This window comes from Mytilus edulis, chromosome 14 (assembly GCF_963676685.1).
Source record: "Mytilus edulis chromosome 14, xbMytEdul2.2, whole genome shotgun sequence".
Classification (NCBI taxonomy): Eukaryota; Metazoa; Mollusca; class Bivalvia; order Mytilida; family Mytilidae; genus Mytilus; species Mytilus edulis.
In genome coordinates, this window is record NC_092357.1 from 54,390,438 (window position 1) to 54,409,996 (window position 19,559).

Below are 19,559 nucleotides of genomic sequence, written 5' to 3' on the forward strand. Positions count from 1 at the left end.
TGTGCATTTTCGACTGTAATAATGGCCTTAAAAACGAGTACATATATAAGCATTAGGTTTGATTACGTATGAAGAATATTTGTACTAATTAATTTTAATGAAAAAGGCAAGATTGATTTTTTTTAATTTGACTAAATTATAACTGAAAAATGCCGTTCTTTTCCTTAAATCTTGAAACTTTCAGTTTGTTAAAAAATAATTATTTCCAAAGAATTGTTGTACATATCAAGAACAGGAGAAAATTTTCAGAAATGTTTTACAAAAATCCGCTTGTGTTTATTACCCTTTTTGTATACGATCTCGAATCTAAATAAAACTTCTTTATTATTTCTTCAGTTTAGGGCCGAAACGAACAAGGTCGAAACGTCTTGTTTCAAATCCCACATTGGATTTAGTAAGGTTACCAGTATAACCAGTAATTCATTTACCGTAGTACTGTTTCCGGCAAGAAACAAAATAGTGCCAAATAGTTTATACTAATATTTGATTGAATGTACAAAATATTGAACCAACTTTAATTTATCTTTTGATTTTATCTATTTTTGATTTATTATATCTATATATTACTCCATACCGTGTTCATTACTCTAATATCAGTCAAGTCTTCCGGTGATATCCTTGTGCAAGTCTTTTCCATGTGGTAGTCGACATGGTAGGTCGCATAGCCATGTGCTCTTTATATTTTTAATGAAAATTTGGTATTTGTGATATTGAATAAACAGTCACAATGTAAAAAAGATATACAGTTGTAACTTATTCAATGACAAGATAGCGTAAAACTAATTTTAAGTGGGTTTTAAAGTTCAATACTTGTTTCTATAACGTCTAAAGGAAAGGGTGTCCATGTATTGGACAAAAAAATAATTTGGTTGATTTCACACCACAAGAAACTGTTAATTCTTTAGTACAGCTCAAAACTCTGAAACCTCTGCTAAACTTGACTGATGATGATTAATTTCAAAGATATTGATTCATTCAAATTGTAAGAAACATGGTCGTTCTAATTTTTCGAGCATGTTTTTATTGTTTTATAAATTATACCATACTAAACTTTGAAACCCACTTGGAAGTGATGGGTTTCAATGAACTTCTAACTGAACCTTTTTTTTTTAAACGTGTACAAGCCTAAACTAGCAAATGACTTTGTCACCATGCCAATGGCAACGTCCTATCATTTGTTCTCTCAAATAATTTGACCCTGGACCTGGTTTATTGGAGTAGTAACTAGTTCATTATTATCCGTCTTAACGGTTTTGCGTTTTTCCTATTTTTAACTCTATACATTATCCTTCATTATATTAGAGAAACACCCTTGCAAGAAGGCTTCAAAGCAAATAGATGAAAAAACCTTTCAAAAGATTTGTAATTAGTTGTACAAAGTTGCGGAAACGTAAATACCAGATGATCATTGTCATTCGAACTCATAGATTGAAGAACTGTATGCGATTGCGATAAAGGAAAAGACAGACAAGTATAGTACACAGCAAATTAAAAGACAAAGCAACACGAAACCCAGCAAAAACTAAGGGTGATCTCCAGTGCTCCCGAAGGGAAAGCAGAGATCCTGCTTCATATGCCAATTCCAACTTGGAAAGTGATATATTATTCACTATTAGTCCAAATATTTATGACGTGTTGGAAGGCTATTTTAAATTTTTGTTTTGAGGCCTTCCTGCGACTTCATAATGCTGAAGTCACCATTTTCGGTTGGACTGAGACCCAATTTAGCCACCCTAATATTTTGATTATAGCTAAAAAAAAATTGCATATGCATAAATTTTGACCTTTAATGTGTTTTTTTGTGCAAATTATTTCCAATTAATCCCTACAGTAATAATAAAATAGTTACAATCTGAGTTTGGTTTAAAAATATATTTTATACTCCCTAAATGAAGCATCTTTGGGATAAATCAGCTAAACGTAAAATCCCTCTCAAAGTCCATCTGAAAATATGAGTTCGGCGTTATGACGTTGATGTACAAAAAATGTAAGGCGTCAAAGAAAAAAAAATATAATAGCCTTTCAAGATGGTCATAATTAATTGGACTAATTATTCACCTGTTATTTTATTGGTTGTCCCTGACCTGTGATTATGTCTACATTTGTTAAAGAAGTTCATTTATGCTCACCAATAAAAAAAAACCAAACTATTTAGATTATTTTTATTCTTTTCATCATTTCAGACTTCCAAGCGTCGTAATAATGGACGCAGCAAAAAAGGGCGCGGGCACACGAAGCATGTAAGATGTACTAACTGTGCCCGCTGTGTTCCCAAAGACAAGGCCATCAAGAAGTTTGTCATAAGAAATATTGTGGAGGCAGCAGCTGTCAGAGATATCTCTGATGCCAGTGTATATGATGGTAGGTTTATTGTAGAATATTTTTCACTTGTTGATGTGGTCAAGAGGCGGTTTAAGGGGAGAGGGCCCGGGTCCCCCCTTTTTTGGAAAAAAATTGGTTGCTTATAAAGGGAATCATTGAAGCGTGACTGGCGGGCCCCCACTTATGACAAATTCTGGTTCCGCCACTGGTGGTTATTGGTATTAAAATGATTCGGTAGTGAAATAAAAAACAAAAATTCTGTGGATTCATTGACATTTAAATATAAGAATAAGGGGATGTGTTGTGAATGCCTTTGAGACTACTATCCACCCTTGACCAAGGACATAGTGTGGGTTTTTTTTACAAGCTTGAGTCTTGTGAGGGTCCTGTACAATCAATCGGTTGGAAAAAAAGTGGTGTGTTCACTTTTATTTCATGATGCCAATGGGGTAATTATTGATATAAAAACAAAACTAATTAAAACTTTCCCCTCTTTAAAGAGATTTAAATCCGCTGTTTTCATCTTAGGCCAGCTTCACATGATTTAGGTTGTCCTCATTTAGGATAGTTTGCTTATGAAAAAATCATATAGCAACGAAGAGTTGAAAGTTTGATTTTTAAAATAAGCCCTATATAATGTTGTGTTGATAAAAAGAATATTTGTTAGTTACCGAAAGAAAATGTTAATGTTGATAAACTATTATTTCAGTATATGCATTGCCCAAGCTATATGCTAAGCTACTGTACTGTGTGTCCTGTGCAATCCATTCAAAAGTAGTGAGAAACAGATCACGAGAGGCACGTAAAGACAGATCACCCCCACTGAGATTCAGACCAAGAATGGTAAGTTTTATCCTAGCCACAACATTTTAAGCACATTGTATAGGTAAAAGTTACACAAATAGTATACCTGCTGAGATGCTTTAATTAATTTCCAACATGGAATATTGGAAGGCTGTGTAACTGAAAGCTTTAGTTTTAATTTCTCGAGTTTTATTTTGTAAATGAAGTTAAAAATGTACAACTTGGATTTCTTGTATCCTCAATTATGATCATTTTATAAGTCTTGGAAATTACCAATATTGATTGATTGCTTATACATAACTAACATGATTAACTCTATCTACCACTGACATATATATACGCGGTAATTAACACCGTTTAGTTCGTAGTGACTGATAAATCCGCTTGCCAGGTCACCTGTGTATTTGCAGTTACTGATCTATCCGCTGTAAACAATGCATGCGCAGTCGCATTGACGGAAAATCCCGTAAAATATACCACTGTTAAAACTCTTTAGATTGGACAATACCTAGGGGGAATCCCGAAATGAACCAATCAAATTCGGTTTTATAAATGAATAAGCTTTCAATTCATATATTTCTTTTCATTGAAAGGTAATATGTTTACATAAAATACATTGTTTTTAACACATGGTTTTCGTTTGAGAATTGCGATTGAAACAATGGGCTTCATTCTTTGAATCGGAGGAAGAAGATGAAGGGTTTTAGTGTTTTAAGCAGTCTGATATAGACGAAAGTGAAGTTTGAAGTTAGTTATCCGAAAATAGCTAAGCAAGGAACCAAAGTTGGATATCGGCATTTGGGCATATTTTATTGGATTATTAGTGAACATAATTGGATCAAAATCAGAAATATAAAAATTCAAACAATTGAGAATTAAATACATTTTTAATTTCTATACAGTAATTGCTTAATAATGTCATATCTAATTGCACCACCACCCCACCCCCCAGTAAAAATTATCACTGCAAATTATCTCTGGTAGTTAACCTACAAATCAGCTGCAGTAGCTAACTAATAAGATGTGTGTAGTAGTGAACTGTATGATGGCCTGTGGTAGATAAGAAGTTAATACTTTACTTTATTGAAAAGCACAAAATGGGCCAATGGCTTAAAACATTGGACACTGAACACTAATATTTAGTAAAACTAGTTAAATAGTTTAAATAAATAATATGCGTCTACCTACCTAGCTTTTATAAATTTTAGCATGCAAAGCTTTAGCACAGCTTTTATTTCATATATATATATATATATATATCTTTCATTAATATGCAAGATATCTGGCCTGTTTAAATTTCATAATTTTGTATTTGATTTGAATTAGAAATTCGGAAGTCTGTTGTTCGAATTGACTTCAATCATTCAGAAATAAAGAAGCAAATGTTATTTGAGCTTTCTCTGTGAATTATGAAGGTTCTTAACATATAAAGAAAGGATTTTAAGGAACTTAAAACATTTATTTATATTTCAGGACGGAGGTCCACCCAGAGGAGGACAAGGTGCTGGAGCTGGCGCAGGTACCGGAGGAGGTGGTGGCCAAGGCGGCGGTGGTCAAGGTGGTGGTGGCGGCGGAGGAGGCGGTCCCCCACAAAGATCATAGTTAATAAATGTCTTACAGAATTGAGTGTTATTTTTCTTGTGATATTACAGTCTGTCTTTTGCTATACCTTCATTTCATATGGCTTTCACTTCACATTATCTTGGGCCTTTTTCTTTTTCTTTTTTTACACGATGTACCAGGTGAACATTATAAAGCTATTTTGAAAAACTAAGATTTTCATCTTTGTCAGCATGTTTCTTAGTTCACAAATAATTGAAAGTAGTATTAGTTGTTTTTATACGACCAAAAAAAAATTTGGGATCTTATAATGGTATGATGTCTGCGTCGTCATCCGAAGACACATTGGTTTCCGGATAATAACTTTAATTTAAGTGAATAGATCTTCATGAAATTTTTTCAGAAGGTTCAATTCCACAAAAGGAAGGTTGGGGATGATGGTCCCAAGGGATTAAGAATTAGGGGTCCAAAACAAGCATTTTTCTAGTCTCAGGATAATAACTTGTGTAGAAGCATTTTTTTTTTACGACCAATGCTTTTGAATGAGGGCATATGGTTAAAACTCTCCTTTATCCTGGGTTGGAATCTCCTTTTTAAAAATGACTGGATCCAGCTGCCCTGGTGAACGTGCTATTCAGTTTTGTGTGATTTATTTTTTTATTTTAGTGAATTTCTATATTTTGGTGTTTCGTGTGATGTCCATTTTCACTAAACTAGTTCACAATTCTATTTAGGGGCTAGCTGAGGACCCTCCGGTGTGGGATTTTTTTGCTGTTTTATTAAAGACCAGTTGGTAGTCTGACTGTTGCAGGGCCGTAACTACATTGAGGCAAATGCCTCATGCTGGAAATTTAAAAAAAAAAAAAAAAAAGACTAAAAAAAAAAGATTGTCTTCATATCAAATTGTTTTCACGGAAAGTGTCGTGCAAGAAGCAAGTTCTCTTCACTCGCTGATGTCGCCCCTGCATTTTTTTCGTGATCCATGTTTCTATTTTACTTTTGGTTTTCGGAGTTGATGGTCTATTGTTTGTACTTCTGTGTCTCGGGTTTCACGGTCTTTTGTTCTTTTATTTTCCTACTTTATGACTATAGTCTGAGTGTTGATTTTCATTTCTAAACGTGCGCAATGTTGCATGTCCACCAATGTCCAGATATTGTGCGGGAAAATATTTTAAGAATATGCTCTACGATGCTACTGGACACAGAAAAAAATTGTCTTTTCTGCATCGATAATTGAACTTGATATCAAAGAATACAAAACTGCCTTTTTTGTATATTAAACCACAGGGCTTGGGCATATGATACAGATATATTTTTGTCTCGTTGATTAAGATATTCAATTTTCTATATTAATAATGCATATACATGTATATAACTTTTGTGCATGTCTCACCTATAGCTAGTTTCGAGTGATCTAAACGACTCAGAGAAAATACCCAATTTTTCTTAGTATTGATTGTAAAATTGGGTATTTTCTCTGAGACATGCACAAAAGTGATACATATGTATTATAAATATAGAAAATTGACTATTCTGATTAACAACAACACAAAAATAAAAATATATATGTATCATATACCCAAGCGCCTGTATACAAAACTACATAGTTTACATGGTTTAAATTAAGTAAGACCACCGATTTCCCGGTACCAAATCATTTGAAAAAAAACAACAACAATGTATTGCCATATGACCTTTTACATTGAAGGGTTAAACTTGCATTGAGTCGTGTTTAGACAGAAAATAAAGGAATATGTGGTAAACATACACGGGAACTTATCGCACACAAGGTCAAGGCATAGAAAAAATACAAATGATCAATGGTCAAAATTTTTATTCCTGTTCTTCATCTTGATAGTTGCTGGAGGGTACTCCATAATATAAGAATCATTAATACTGTAAAAGAAGGTCAAGATGGTCCCTAGTGTCGAATTAAGCAGTACTAGTACTTAAAGTATAATACTGCACTGTCACTATATTTAAATCTAGTCATAAAAAAAATCATCAAAGTCAGCACAATACAAGACAAGAGCAGACAGACAGACCCGGTATTAATGATTATGAGAAATACTTATTTGACTTTATCCTACATATCGGTCTTTTAATATTGCCCCTAAAACCTAAAAGTCTAAAATTATAATGAATCTATGTTTTTGCATTGAGACCAGAATATTGTCGAAAAAATAGCTAAAGATTAGAATGAAATTCAAAACAGTGTGGCTGTGGCCATTGATTGACACATTAAATTCATCCATTGACTGGGACAATTTAGGTGAACGTTTGTATTTAACGACCACTGATCACTATGTACTTTTTAAAGACACTTAAACTATGGGGTCACCAAAGAATCTCAACACCTCAATAAAGTAATTCGAAAAAATTAATCAGAAATAACACGATGTTTTGATTTATACCAATTATATAAATCAAAACATAAAGGTTATTCCTGATAATTTTTTCGAATTACTTTACAATTAAAGGCGTTAAGAAACCTTTGGTGACCCCACATGTTAATGTCTATCGTAGGTACGTCGTGAACAGTAGTCGTTACAGACAAACGTTCACGTAAATTGTCCCAGTCAATGGATGAATTTAATGTGTCAATTAATGGCCACAGCCACACTGTTTTGAATTTCATACTATTTGCGTTTCAATGTAAGAAAGAGTCTGTGGAACGCTCAGAATGCACGATTTTGCGTTATTTTACTCAAAGCTTCTGTGGCCCCAGACACTTCGCCAATTTTTTTTCGCCTCGCTACGCTCGGCGAATATATTTTGCCTCATTACTAAAAGAGGCTAGTTACGGCCCTGTGTTGTCTGCTCTTTTCTCGGGATATCTTTGAAATATCCCTCATTTCCATCGTCAATTTTATTGCTAGACAATTCCATGCGATAACAAATACAAACCATAAATACTTACAATACCAAAAAATCTCTTGCAGAGATATTTTAAAGCTCTAAAGTTTAAACTGCATAATTGACACAAATAACAGCAATGGGCGGAACAGAGGCCGCATCAGAACTCAAACACTTGAGGGAGATAAGAAAATAACAATCAAAACCTAGGAGTAAACTAAGACTCAAAAAATTAAGGGACACTTACATCAACAGTCATAAATAAGAAATAAGAAACAAATAACTCTGTAAAAATCAGCTTAACGTTTTAATCAAATTCTATTGTTTATCTATACTATTAAACGAGAAGACCTCATTTTGTGTGTCGCTTCTCTTCCTTCCACAATAAATTAATCATCATGCCTCTGTGTTCTTTAGGTAACCTGGGGCGTAGCTGGGTCCCTTTGAAGTGCACGCCCTTCGTATTTTTAGCTGCAACAAAAACGTCGATCCATGGCCTTGTCTAAATTGACCTCAAAATCATGGTGGAACCCAAAGCCGATAATCTGTCATTTCTCATTGTGGAACGGATGTACGTTTTCAAACGTTTCAGTACGCTAAACGACCTTTCAGCTGTACTTCAACAAAGGGCATTGTAAGGAGAACACACAGTATTGGTCAATTGGTCATTAGTTATTTGTTCGATCACACACGGAAGAAGATATTGTGCATGAAAACAGTTTTCTGAATTTAGAAGTCGAGAATCAAGTTCTGTGATCGTGATCCAGAAACGGATGGTAGAGAGAAATTCGCCAGTAATCCTTAGGTGTTTCGGCTGGATGGTTAGCTCTCGAGGTTTGTCTTCCACACCACCTAGGATCATTTTCAACTATACCAAAAAGCTCTGCTATATCTAGAGTGGTTTGGTATAGCTCGTTCCAAACATTATCATCATTTTGCTCGGAACGCAACATTTCAGTAACGGACTAGTACTGCGGAACTTGATGCCTTGAAAGGCTATTTTATTTTATTTTTAATGCGTTGACAGTGGCGTAGCTATGTCATTTTTACGTGTACGCCCGAACCTTGGCAAGGGATCCGAGGACCACAAACAGGTCCATGTCCAACAATTGATGGTAGTGGGTTAGAGTTAGGGAGCTACCATTTGATTTTTATGGGGGGGCTAGGATGAAATTTGAAAAAAATAGGCAGGACAGGAGTTTTGAGTAAAAAAAAGGCAGGATGAGACACTTGCAAAAAAAAAAAGTCAGGACGACAATTTAGGTAAAAAAAAAAAGTCAGGATAAACTAAAAAAAAAAAAGGCAGGACCGAACAGAGTGAAAAATAAAAAGGCAGGACAAAGATTACAGCTAAAAAAAAAATGCAGGACAAAATTTTTCATCCTAGCCCCCCCCCCCATAAAAATCAAATGGTACCTCCCTTAGGGAGCTAAATCGCCGGAATCCAACGAGTTTTAGAGAACGGATACCATTCCTGTTATTAAAAACTCATCAGAAGCAACATACTTAGATTCTAAACAGCTAAAGGGTTTATTAGTTATGTTAAATTATTCATTTTGTTAATTTGAAATATAATGGTAATTGGATTTAGATAAAATGTCAAAACCAGTAATTTTAAAATATGTTTAAAACTGAAGAGCCGTGGGGTAAAGCACGCGACCAAAACAAAAAATTGTGTCCCAATTTCGTAAATGAACATGTAATAATAAATCTTCAGATATGTTCAGGTGCAATACTAAATATCGTAAAGGGTTGTGTTGAACCCTGGTTCCTGTCTGGGATTCTCCCCGCAAAAAGTGAATCCATTTATCAGTCCATTACAGGATTTAAAACATTTTCTTTAGATAATATTTCTTAATCTGGAATATTAGTTTTGGCCCAAGTTTCGTGTCAAACTTTGAAAGTTTATGCATTTTTATGTTTAAAAAAAGCAATACAGTCAGAGTCTGTCAGTTCCATACTGAAAAACGAGTAAACAAATTCACTTTCAAAACTTTGCTTCAAACCAAAATATTAAAAAATGCTTGCATTCTGCTAAATTTTCATTTAATTCGATCTAACAAAGAATTTGTTTTGTAAAAAATGTTACCCCCAGACTAAAACTATTAGTACCTGTTAATTTTGTCAGTAAAACACGGGAAAATTAACTGCATAAACAATATTATGCTCTCAGTCAGTTTACTCATTTGACCCGCACAAACAGTTTCTGTAATTTCGTAAAATTTCACAAAGGTTTGGCAATTAAATTTATAATATTGTTATTTAAAAAAAAGTTTAACATACTGAACCTAAATATTGACACTTCTGACGAAATTAACGATTGCTATGTCTTGCTTTGGCGTCATAAATATGTCACAGGCTCGACAAAACTGTAAACCACAAAACGAATCTCTGAAGATGATGAAGTGCTTTAAACAAAAGGGAAATGAGTACAGAACTCACAGTATAGAGTCAGACTTGACAGAAAATAAACGAATATATAATTTGATACCATTTGGCTGAAAAGTAAATTTGATCCGCAATTACAAGCCAATGAAGAAAGAATTATAAAGCTGATGTGCTTTTAACATATTTAACAAGTTCTTTTTATTTTCTTTTGATTAAATTATTTTTTTTTATCAAAATTCAAGTGTACGCCCGTGCGTTTTGACGTAAACGTAGCTACGCGCATACTAACATGGATAGTCGAATTTGTCATCCATTCTTATGATTATTCAGATTGAGTTATTTTGGGAGAAAAACGACAAAATATGTGTCCGGATAATGTTTCCGTTATCAGTCTGACTGTTAGTCATAGATAAGACTTCCGGTTTTAAACATGCACAAGAACAACCAATCGTATGATAGATTACAAAAATGTAAAAATAAATAAGCCAATCAGAGCGTTCTCCATATCATGGTTTTTAGATCGCAAGAACCACAACTATTATACCTCCTTAGAGACAATTATGTTTACGAGTTTATCCACCTGTAAACTACGATTGTACTACTATAATATACACAGACTCTCTGTATTCTGAAATATTTACCATCTAAGGGGTCATACCAGTTGCATATACTATATTGAAATAAGTAAAACATGTGGAAACAAGAATGTGTCCATAGTATACGGGTGCCACATCGGCACTATCATTTACTATGTTAAGTGGACCGTGAAATGGGGTAAAATCTCGAACTTGGCATTAAAATTAGAAAGATCATATCATAGGGAACATATTTACTAAGTTTCGAGCTGGTTGGACTTCAACATCATCAAAAAATACCTCGACAAAAACTTTAACCTGAAGCGGGACAGAAGGACGGACGGACGAACGAACGGTACGACGGACGAACAGATTAGAAAACATAATTCCCATAAATTGGGCATTAAAACTTATTGTTGAAAGTGAAAGTAGTGATTAGCCAAAATGAAAGTAGGGTAGAGATTAGAGGGAGGCAGGACTTATTCAGGACGTCGGGATCGGGTGTTTTTAAGCTCGGGATTTCGGGATTGATCTTTACGGGATGCGGGAATATTTTGTTTTAATTTCTGGATGTCGGGATATGAATTTCGTTAAAATACACACCTCGGGATTTCATGTTTTTAAGCCTGGGATTTAAGGATCAGGGCCCCTCAACCCACCCCTCCAATGAGCCTTTGTCATTTATACGAGATTCAGATCCTACCATTGGCATGTTAATAGGGCTCTCAAATGGAAAAGCACTGATGGATTGTCCTAGAAGCACATTTTATTAGAATAATAATGGTCTATAAGCAGTTTCATTTATTTCATGTTTGAAGAGGTGCAAATTTTTTTAATTTAAATTTTACTTTTATCAAAAAATGCATTTGGGAAGAATAATTGTGGTATAAGGCCAGAAACACGAAAAATAGTTGAATTCAACAGAAAGGAAACACATAACGGACTTTGGAAAAAAGGGAGAGGACTTTTGATACCTTATATGAAATTCTCCAGTCATTATATCTTTTACAAAAATTCACCCTACAACAGTTTACAAGCTGTATATGCCCGCGATTTCGCGGGTGTGTTCTAGTGAAATATTAAGATTCTCTGTGATCAAAATTTGTGTTTGTTAAACTGCTATATATCCTATGAAATATTTTCGATAAAGTGTGTGGTTCAGATTTTTTTTTACATTTTTATGTTTTTGCTAAAAAGTCAAAGCAAATAAACTCATCAGAGATACTAGGATTGAAATTTAGTATATGCGCCAGACGCGCGTTTTGTCTACAAAAGACTCAACAGTTAAAAAGGCCAAATAATATACGAAGTTAAAGAGCTTTGAGGACTACAAATTCCTAAACGTTTTACCAAATACAGCTAAGGAAATCTATTCTTGAGGTAGAAAAGCCAAAATCGAAGTTTTGTTAACAGTTAATTAAATGAGAGTCAACATCTTTCTAGGTTTATAGCTTTAATAATAAGGATGACTGATACCTGAAATGAATATACAGTATATTAGTAAATGATTCGTGATCTCCTCCCCCGGGGACAAGTTTTTTTGTATACGAAGAAAAAAAACAAAACTTAAACAATTAAAGTCAAGTCTATTAGAAAATAGATCTTCAGGAATGTTCTGTTAAAGTCATCTGGAAGCAAACAAGATTAAACGTATGGTGTCCTTTCACAATTTTAAACGTATGGTGTCCTTTCACAATTTTAAACATATGGTGTCCTTTCACAATTTTAAATGTATGGTGTCCTCTCACAATTTGAAACATATGGTGTCCTTTCACAATTTTAAATGTATGGTGTCCCTAGCTTCACCATTTTAAACGCAAAGTCTCTAGAATCACTTATCAATGTCTTTGCATATATATTTCATTAATCAGTTTCTGATTCATCAATGTTATGTTCTGTTGTGTTGCGGCGGCTCGGTCTTCGTGGTGTCAATAGTTCCTTTTCTCCAGCTTTATTATGTGGCTGAAGACGGGATAGAGCACGTGGTATTCTAGACATCTGGTTCAGGGGTCTGGTGGAATGACTGGTCCAAATCTATTTGTGAAGGCTGTTGAATTGTCTGAGTCTGCGTCGCCTGTTTTTGAGTTGAGACTATAATTGGTGTCTCATTCAATGCAGCTGGTTGACTTAAGATTCTTGTTGGTGATAAAGACACTGGAATCTTGGGCACATGTGGCTGTGTCGTCTTGGGTGTAGATGGAGAGCTCAAGTCTCAAGATCACTTCTTGATGTTGAACTGCAGTAGGTGCCATCAAAGTACCTTGTGTTTTGTTGGTTTGAAAAGAAGTGAACTTTCGAAGGTGTTGGCGGTTGCGGATAGTTACTCGGCCTGTGCCATCTACACGTATAACATACTAGTGGTATTGGCGTACTTCAACAACTGTTCCTGTACGTTCCCATCTCCTGGGATGGTTGCCTACCAAGTTTTGTATGTATACATGGTCTCCAACCTGTAGTGTTGGCAGGTGATGAGTGTGTTCATTCCACCGTTCATGTTCCCTTGAATGACGTTTGGCAAGAGCCATCTCTCGATGAGACATTAACTCAGTCCATGTTTCATGTGGAGAATATCTACCCATCAGTATGGGAATGGCATCACGAATGGGTCGTCCAAACAGAATCAATGCTGGTGATGCTTTTGTCTCTGGGTCAATAGAATTTCTGTACATTAGTAAGGCTCTCTGGAATTTGTCAACATCCAGAGATCCAACAGCAGTAATGTTGTCCACCAGCATGCGTTTTACTGTTTTTATCGCTATCTCAGCCCTGCAGTTAGCGTGTGGGTTTGCAACTGATGAAAGTCTATGACGAACTCCCCAGGCCTTTAAAAACTCTTGAGTCTTCCCTGCTTTGAACTGTGGACCTCCATCAGACGTCAACTCTTCTGGGATTCCAAATGTCACGAACGTCTCACGAAGTCTCTTGACAAGTCCTTCGGCACCTGATTCAGACTTGTATACCATTGGCCAGTTTGAATACCTGTCAACAATTACTACATAGTCATTACTGTTATATGTGAAGTAGTCACTGCAAATCATCTGGAATGGATAATCTGGAGGTGTTATGTCAGATGGTGGCTGCATAGGGTTTGACTTAGCCATCTGATGGCAGTGAACACACTGGTCTCTCACCCGGGCAATATCTACTGTGATCTCAGGCCAATATACAGAGTCCATGGCGTCCATGGCCCTCGCACGCATAGCGCTGACTCCTTGGTGGGCTGCGTGTAAAGCATTGAGTACTGGTTTGCGAAGAGCTGGAGGTATAACAATTCGTTGGCCCATAAGAACTACACCATCCACGGTGCATAAACTGGATGCAAAGCGATGGTAAGGACGCAAGTCTGTTGGTAGCTCCTTGTAGTCTTCTGGGAACCCTGCTTCCAGCTGCCTGATTAGATTTACAAATGTAGGGTCTGATGCAGTGGCCTCACGAACCATGTTCCAAGTAACAACTGTGATAACAGCATTCAAGGCACAAGTGGCAGCAGCGACTGTGGAGGCGTCATTAGCTGTATCATTATCCTCTGTATGTAGACATAGACTGGTAAGTGTATCATGATAATGAGCAGTCATGTTAACTAGGGAATCAAGTTCAGGTGCTTCACCAGGTAAGTTCAGACGATCTGGTGGTCCAACAGGATACCGTGACGCTGCATCTGGCCCAAGGTTCTTTCTGCCTTGTACATGAAGAATTGTGAATCTGTACCCTAAAGTTTTCTCTTTGAGGTTGAGAAGTCGTCTGTTGTCGATGTCTGTGAGTGATCGATCGTTCAGAATCTGTAGTAGTGGCTTGTGGTCAGTTGCAACAAGAAGGTCTTTGCAACCAAGAACATAGTAGCGTGTTTGGTGAAGTGCATACACAACAGCCATAGCCTCACCTTCAATAGGAGCATATCTACTTTCTGCTGGATGTGTGAATCTGCTGCCAACTAGACATAGTTTCCAACCGTCATTACAGCAGGTAGGGGTTTTACTTGAGCACTGACAGTACTTCTGCATCAAAAAGAATCAAATTCCGTCAACAGACCAGTCGGTAGCTAGGCATGTCATACAAGCAGGGTCAAAAAGACGAACACCTTCCTTCATCTCCTGAATAATGATCTCTTTTGACTTGTGAAATACTTCATCTAATTCATTTGTCCAGCAGAATGTGGTGGATGGTTTCAATAGAGCACGAAAAGGTTTCATTTGTCTTGCCATGGCAAATGCATATGCTCCTTGGTTTATTAGCCCAAACCAAGCTCTTGCACCAGTAATGTCAGTTGGTGTTGGGAAGTTGCTAATTGCATCTAGGAACTTAGTACTTGGTCGTATGTTTGTTGGGGTGATTGTAAGTCCTGCAAAATTGACAGTGTCTTGAGCAAATTGAAACTTCTTTGGGTTTAATGTAATGCCGTTACAAGCACACAGGTCGAGCCATTCACATGCCTGAAAAAATGCTGCTTCAATGGAGTTCGCCCACATACATGTGTCATCCACACATTTAACCTTGTCGTTGAAGTTTGATATTATAGCATCAAATCGTTGATTGTAAGCGTCACCGCTGGCCATAAATCCCTGTGGAGCAACCTTGTACCTGTAGCGCCCCCATGGTGTGATGAATGTTGTGAAATGGCGATCTTCTTTACGAATAGGCACTGAGTGGTACCCATTCCAAGCGTCTGTCACTGTTTTTTTCATACCTTGAGGGACGCGGTCAGCTAGATGAAAAGGACTTGGGACATGATGTGTTTGCCGAACAGAATGTCGATTTTGTGGTTGTAGGTCTACTGTCCGCCTTGGAGTGCCATCAGCCTTGCTGGTTACAACCATTCTTGAGCACCAAGTTGTAGGTGTGTTTTGACTTACTTGTTCCAGTACACCAATGCGAACATCCCTCTCAAGATCAGCTTAAACTTTATCCTGCCAATGGATAGGAACAAGTGCTGGTTTGTGGACGGCTACCGGTGTGGCATTAGGATCAACATGGAGTTGAAGAGGCTCACAATTCATAAGTGGTAGAGGTTGATGTTCACATACATTAAATGTTGTAGCACCATAGTAATCAAGAAGCCACTCTTTTAGTGACTCTACATGTTCCTCTGTGGCCTTCAGACCGGGTGGTAAAGATGTGGGAAGAGGTGGTGGTGAAGGTCGACGTCTAGGACAAGAGCAGGTTACATCTTCAGAGTTTTACATAGATGCAGCAATGTTTGGAGATGTGACTGTTGATACATTAGGAAAGTTAGTGTGAATAATTCCCAGAGATATGAGTGCTTCCCTGCAAATGAAAGCTTTTTCCATGGTATCAGAGACATAACACAATAAACGTGTTGACATGGCACTGCTAGTAGTGTCTTTTGTTGTAACACTTACTGCGACTGCTCCAATTACACAGAGGTCTTCCTTTATAGCTCCACGCATCACAAGTTTTACTGGAAGGAGATTCTTTTCTGTTATTCCAAGACTGTTTGCAGATTTTAAAGGTATGATTGAACTCTGGCATCCTGTATCAGCCACCATGGACATAGTGATTGTCTTAAGCTGAGAGGTGTCTTGAATGGGATGTCCAAACGATGAATGGTCCTCAGGTAGGGGTGTCATGTTCACCAGGAGCATTGGATGTGATTTTGAGGGTCTAGCCACCCAGTGTCCATCAAATATGTGATGTTCAAGACGTGATACTTGGTTTGTCTGTTCAGATGTAGTGCACAGCTGCTCATAGATATAACCAACTTGTTCTTGTTCTTGGTCTTTGGTTGATTTCCCTTGATTGGGCGGCCGCGGGTTCCTGTGGCCCTTACCTTGAGTGCAGATTTTAGAAGATGCATCACGGTGGCCCCATACGCCACAGGTAGTGCACTTGCTGCATGATTTGGTGTAATTACCTTTGACTGTACATTTAGAACATGTGAATGTCCAAGCTTCGCAGTATCTAGACCTGGCCTTGCGATCATTCCTCTGTCCATGAGCAAGACCACCACAAGCCCAACATTTGGCTCCAGCTGCTTGTGGTCGCTTCTGAGTATTACATGTGGCACTCATAGCACTAGCTGAATCTCCTACTGCACTCCTTGTGACTTTACCCTGCTCTTTCTGAGCAATAAATGATACAGTCTCTTCTAATGTTCTATCTGTCTTGGAGTCACCTAGCAGGTCAGACATAATATCTGGGTCTGCAATACCTCTTACTAAATTGTCTTTTATTATCTCATCACTATAGTCAAATATATGGTTGCAACCTAATTCTTTACACGTTGCTTAATACTGGCACAGTGATGCTTGGCCTCTGAGACTGGCCAAAAAAGTTCTGATATTTGAACCAGGTAATTGAGTCATCCTGTTCAATTTTATGCGTTGGACAAGTGTGCTTTCTTCTTTGACAGCCAGCCTTTTGATTGCCTTTAAAAGATCTGTCTCTAGCATACTAGCAACATCACCTTGAAGGTCACGCATAATATCTGTACGCAGATTAGTGTCACAGCAGTAGAAAAGGGCTGTAGGCAAGACATTGTCTGTGATCGCCATCCCTGTTTTATACATCTTCCACTGTCTGGTGAATGCAGACCATTGATCTGGATCACATCCTGTGGCTATAGAAGGTGGGTCTAATCTTAACTTGTGCGTTGATGGTTGAGCCAGAGGTGGGTGGACGGTTCTGTCATGAATCTGTAGAGCAGTGGTTAGAGCAGACAACTCTCCATCCAAATAGCAATTTATAAAAGTAAACCATTATAGGTCAATTTACGGCCTTTAACATGGAACCTTGGCTTATAAATGCTAATTCATGTCGTCAAACACAGAAGTGATTACTACTAGGCTGGTGATACCCTGGGGAATAAAGATTTGTCAACACTTTATGAAACTTAAACGACCCAAATTAATGTTAGTCAAGATGTTTGGTACCACCTTTAAGCTAAATTATATAATAGCAAATACTACCTTAAAAATTATATTTTATTTATGATTTAATTTATTGGTTTCAGCTGTGAACTAGTAGCGCTAAGCCCTGGAGTTGTAAGAAATATACCAATGAAACAAGAAGAGGGTTGGAAATTTTATTCAAAATGTTACAGATACAATGGTGCATGTCTTTGGTGTTACTTCTGATGATGTTCGTCTCCATCAAAGAGTTTGGTGTTACATCTGATGAATGAATGTTACTTTATTCGAGTGCGACTGATTGTTAGTCGACATGGATTTTCTTCTGGATGATAAATATTACTTTATTCCAGTGCGACTGTGTGCCAGTCGACATGAATTTTTTTCTGGATGATGAATATACTTTATTCAAGTGAGACTGTCTGTCAGTCGAAATGAAATTTTCTTCTTGATGATGAATGTTACTTTATTCGATTGCGACTTTTCGCAAGTCGACATTGATTTTTTTCCTAATGATAATGTAACTATATTCGAGTGAGGCCGCTTTTATTATTAGTCTGTGTAATATAGTTATGTGACTCTTAGTTTGATGTATATTTCTATGTTGTACATAAATATGTAATTTCGTTTATGCAAGCTGTTTTATTTTACAATGAAAAATTTTGAAATGAAATATGAATATGTGCTACTTTTTGAGTAAAATGATGTCGAAATTTATATATTTGGCCAAATTCTGATTTGTGGATTTTTTCCTTTCGACAGAAATACATATCTTTTTTTGTATAAACCCCAGCTGTCTTTGGTTAAATTATTTGTAACTTGTTTTATATAATTGACCTTTAAAGTCATATGAAACCTCAAATTAAAAAAAAAATGATGCATTGTTTTTTTTTCCGTATTCAAAGTGACCTGAGCGTGACCCAATTTGTAAAAATCCGGTGATCGCAATATGCAACAATCTTATCTGATTGTACATGTTATACACGTTCTCAATATACATACTTCTTTGTTGATTGTTTAATATGAGGTGATGATTATACGATGTTTGCATAAAAAATTATAAAATTGTGCACAGAAGACTTAGTTTATGATATATACATGCATTAGTTCAAGAATTGGATAAAGATTATTTTTCACCAGTCACTCGTTTCATATGACTTTAAATTTGTGCATTTTGTTTTTTCAAATAACTCATATCTATCAAATGTCCATGAATGTAGAAAAAGAAAACATCATTTTTGCTGTATATTAATAAAATAAAAAAAAAATTGAACTATTGACGTTTTCATAAAAATTTGCACACATAATCTTCTTACGTTATCAAACCAAAATGCCATTTTAAACAAGAGGCTCTCATGAGCCTCAATCACTCACCTGTTTTAGATGCTCTGAAACTCATCCCGCCCAAGTTTAGCAGAAACCGATTCAGCAGTATCAAAGGAGAAGATTTTTTTTAAAGTAACTGGACGCACAAATTGTGAAAATTTGACTTAAAAGGGCAATAACTCCTTAAGGGGTCAATTGACAGTTTTGGTCATATGAACTTATATAGATCTTACTTTACTGAACATTTTTTGCTGTTTGCAGTTTATCTTTATCATAAACAATTAACCAAAAACAACAAAATAAAGATAGAACGTTACCTTATGAACACTTTGATCATGTCAGATTTGCTCTAACTGCTTTGGTTTTTGAGATATTAGCCAAAAACTGCATTTTACCCCCATGTTCTATTTTTAGCCATGGTGGCCATGTTTTTTGACAAAACAGAAAATAAAACACAAACTTTAATTGGTTCAGTAGTTTCATAGAAGATGTTTGAAATAGTTTACACAAGATGGACGACGACCGAAGCCAAGTGATGGCTAAAGCTCACTGTTCCTGTGGAGCGGTGAGCTAAAAAGCAATGAAAATTATCAAACAAATAATAATGAATCTTTTGTTATGTAAAGAAATTAATGTCATTCAAGAGTTCTCGAAATATTTTTATATCTGGTAGTCCCTGAAGAAAAACTGCTGCACCTCACTATTATTTCTATTACAAAATACCAAAATTGTGTCACTCCTTTGCAAATTTTGGTGGTCAAATCCCTCAAACCACCATTTTTCGAGAAATCTGTCATTCAAAAAATCAAAACATGGATTTTGTTTTCTTATCCGGCTATGTGGCTAATAAAACATAATATAAGAG

At 36.3% G+C, this 19,559-nt stretch overlaps 1 protein-coding gene across 1 annotated transcript; it reads left to right on the forward strand.

Moving 5' to 3' along the window:
* Positions 1-514: 514 nt before the first annotated feature.
* Positions 515-4,748, forward strand: LOC139502408 (small ribosomal subunit protein eS26-like). The gene is made up of 4 exons (XM_071291855.1): positions 515-652; positions 2,184-2,361; positions 3,032-3,165; positions 4,600-4,748. Exons 1-4 carry the CDS (start codon positions 650-652, stop codon positions 4,726-4,728), a joined length of 444 nt encoding a protein of 147 aa, XP_071147956.1. The 5' UTR covers positions 515-649; the 3' UTR covers positions 4,729-4,748.
* The last annotated feature ends 14,811 nt before the right edge of the window (positions 4,749-19,559 follow it).

Coding starts and splice junctions, on each gene's coding strand:
- LOC139502408 (XM_071291855.1), top strand. Junction 2,362..3,031: donor TGATGCCAGTGTATATGATG/GTAGGTTTATTG, acceptor CTATTATTTCAG/TATATGCATTGCCCAAGCTA. Junction 3,166..4,599: donor TGAGATTCAGACCAAGAATG/GTAAGTTTTATC, acceptor TTTATATTTCAG/GACGGAGGTCCACCCAGAGG.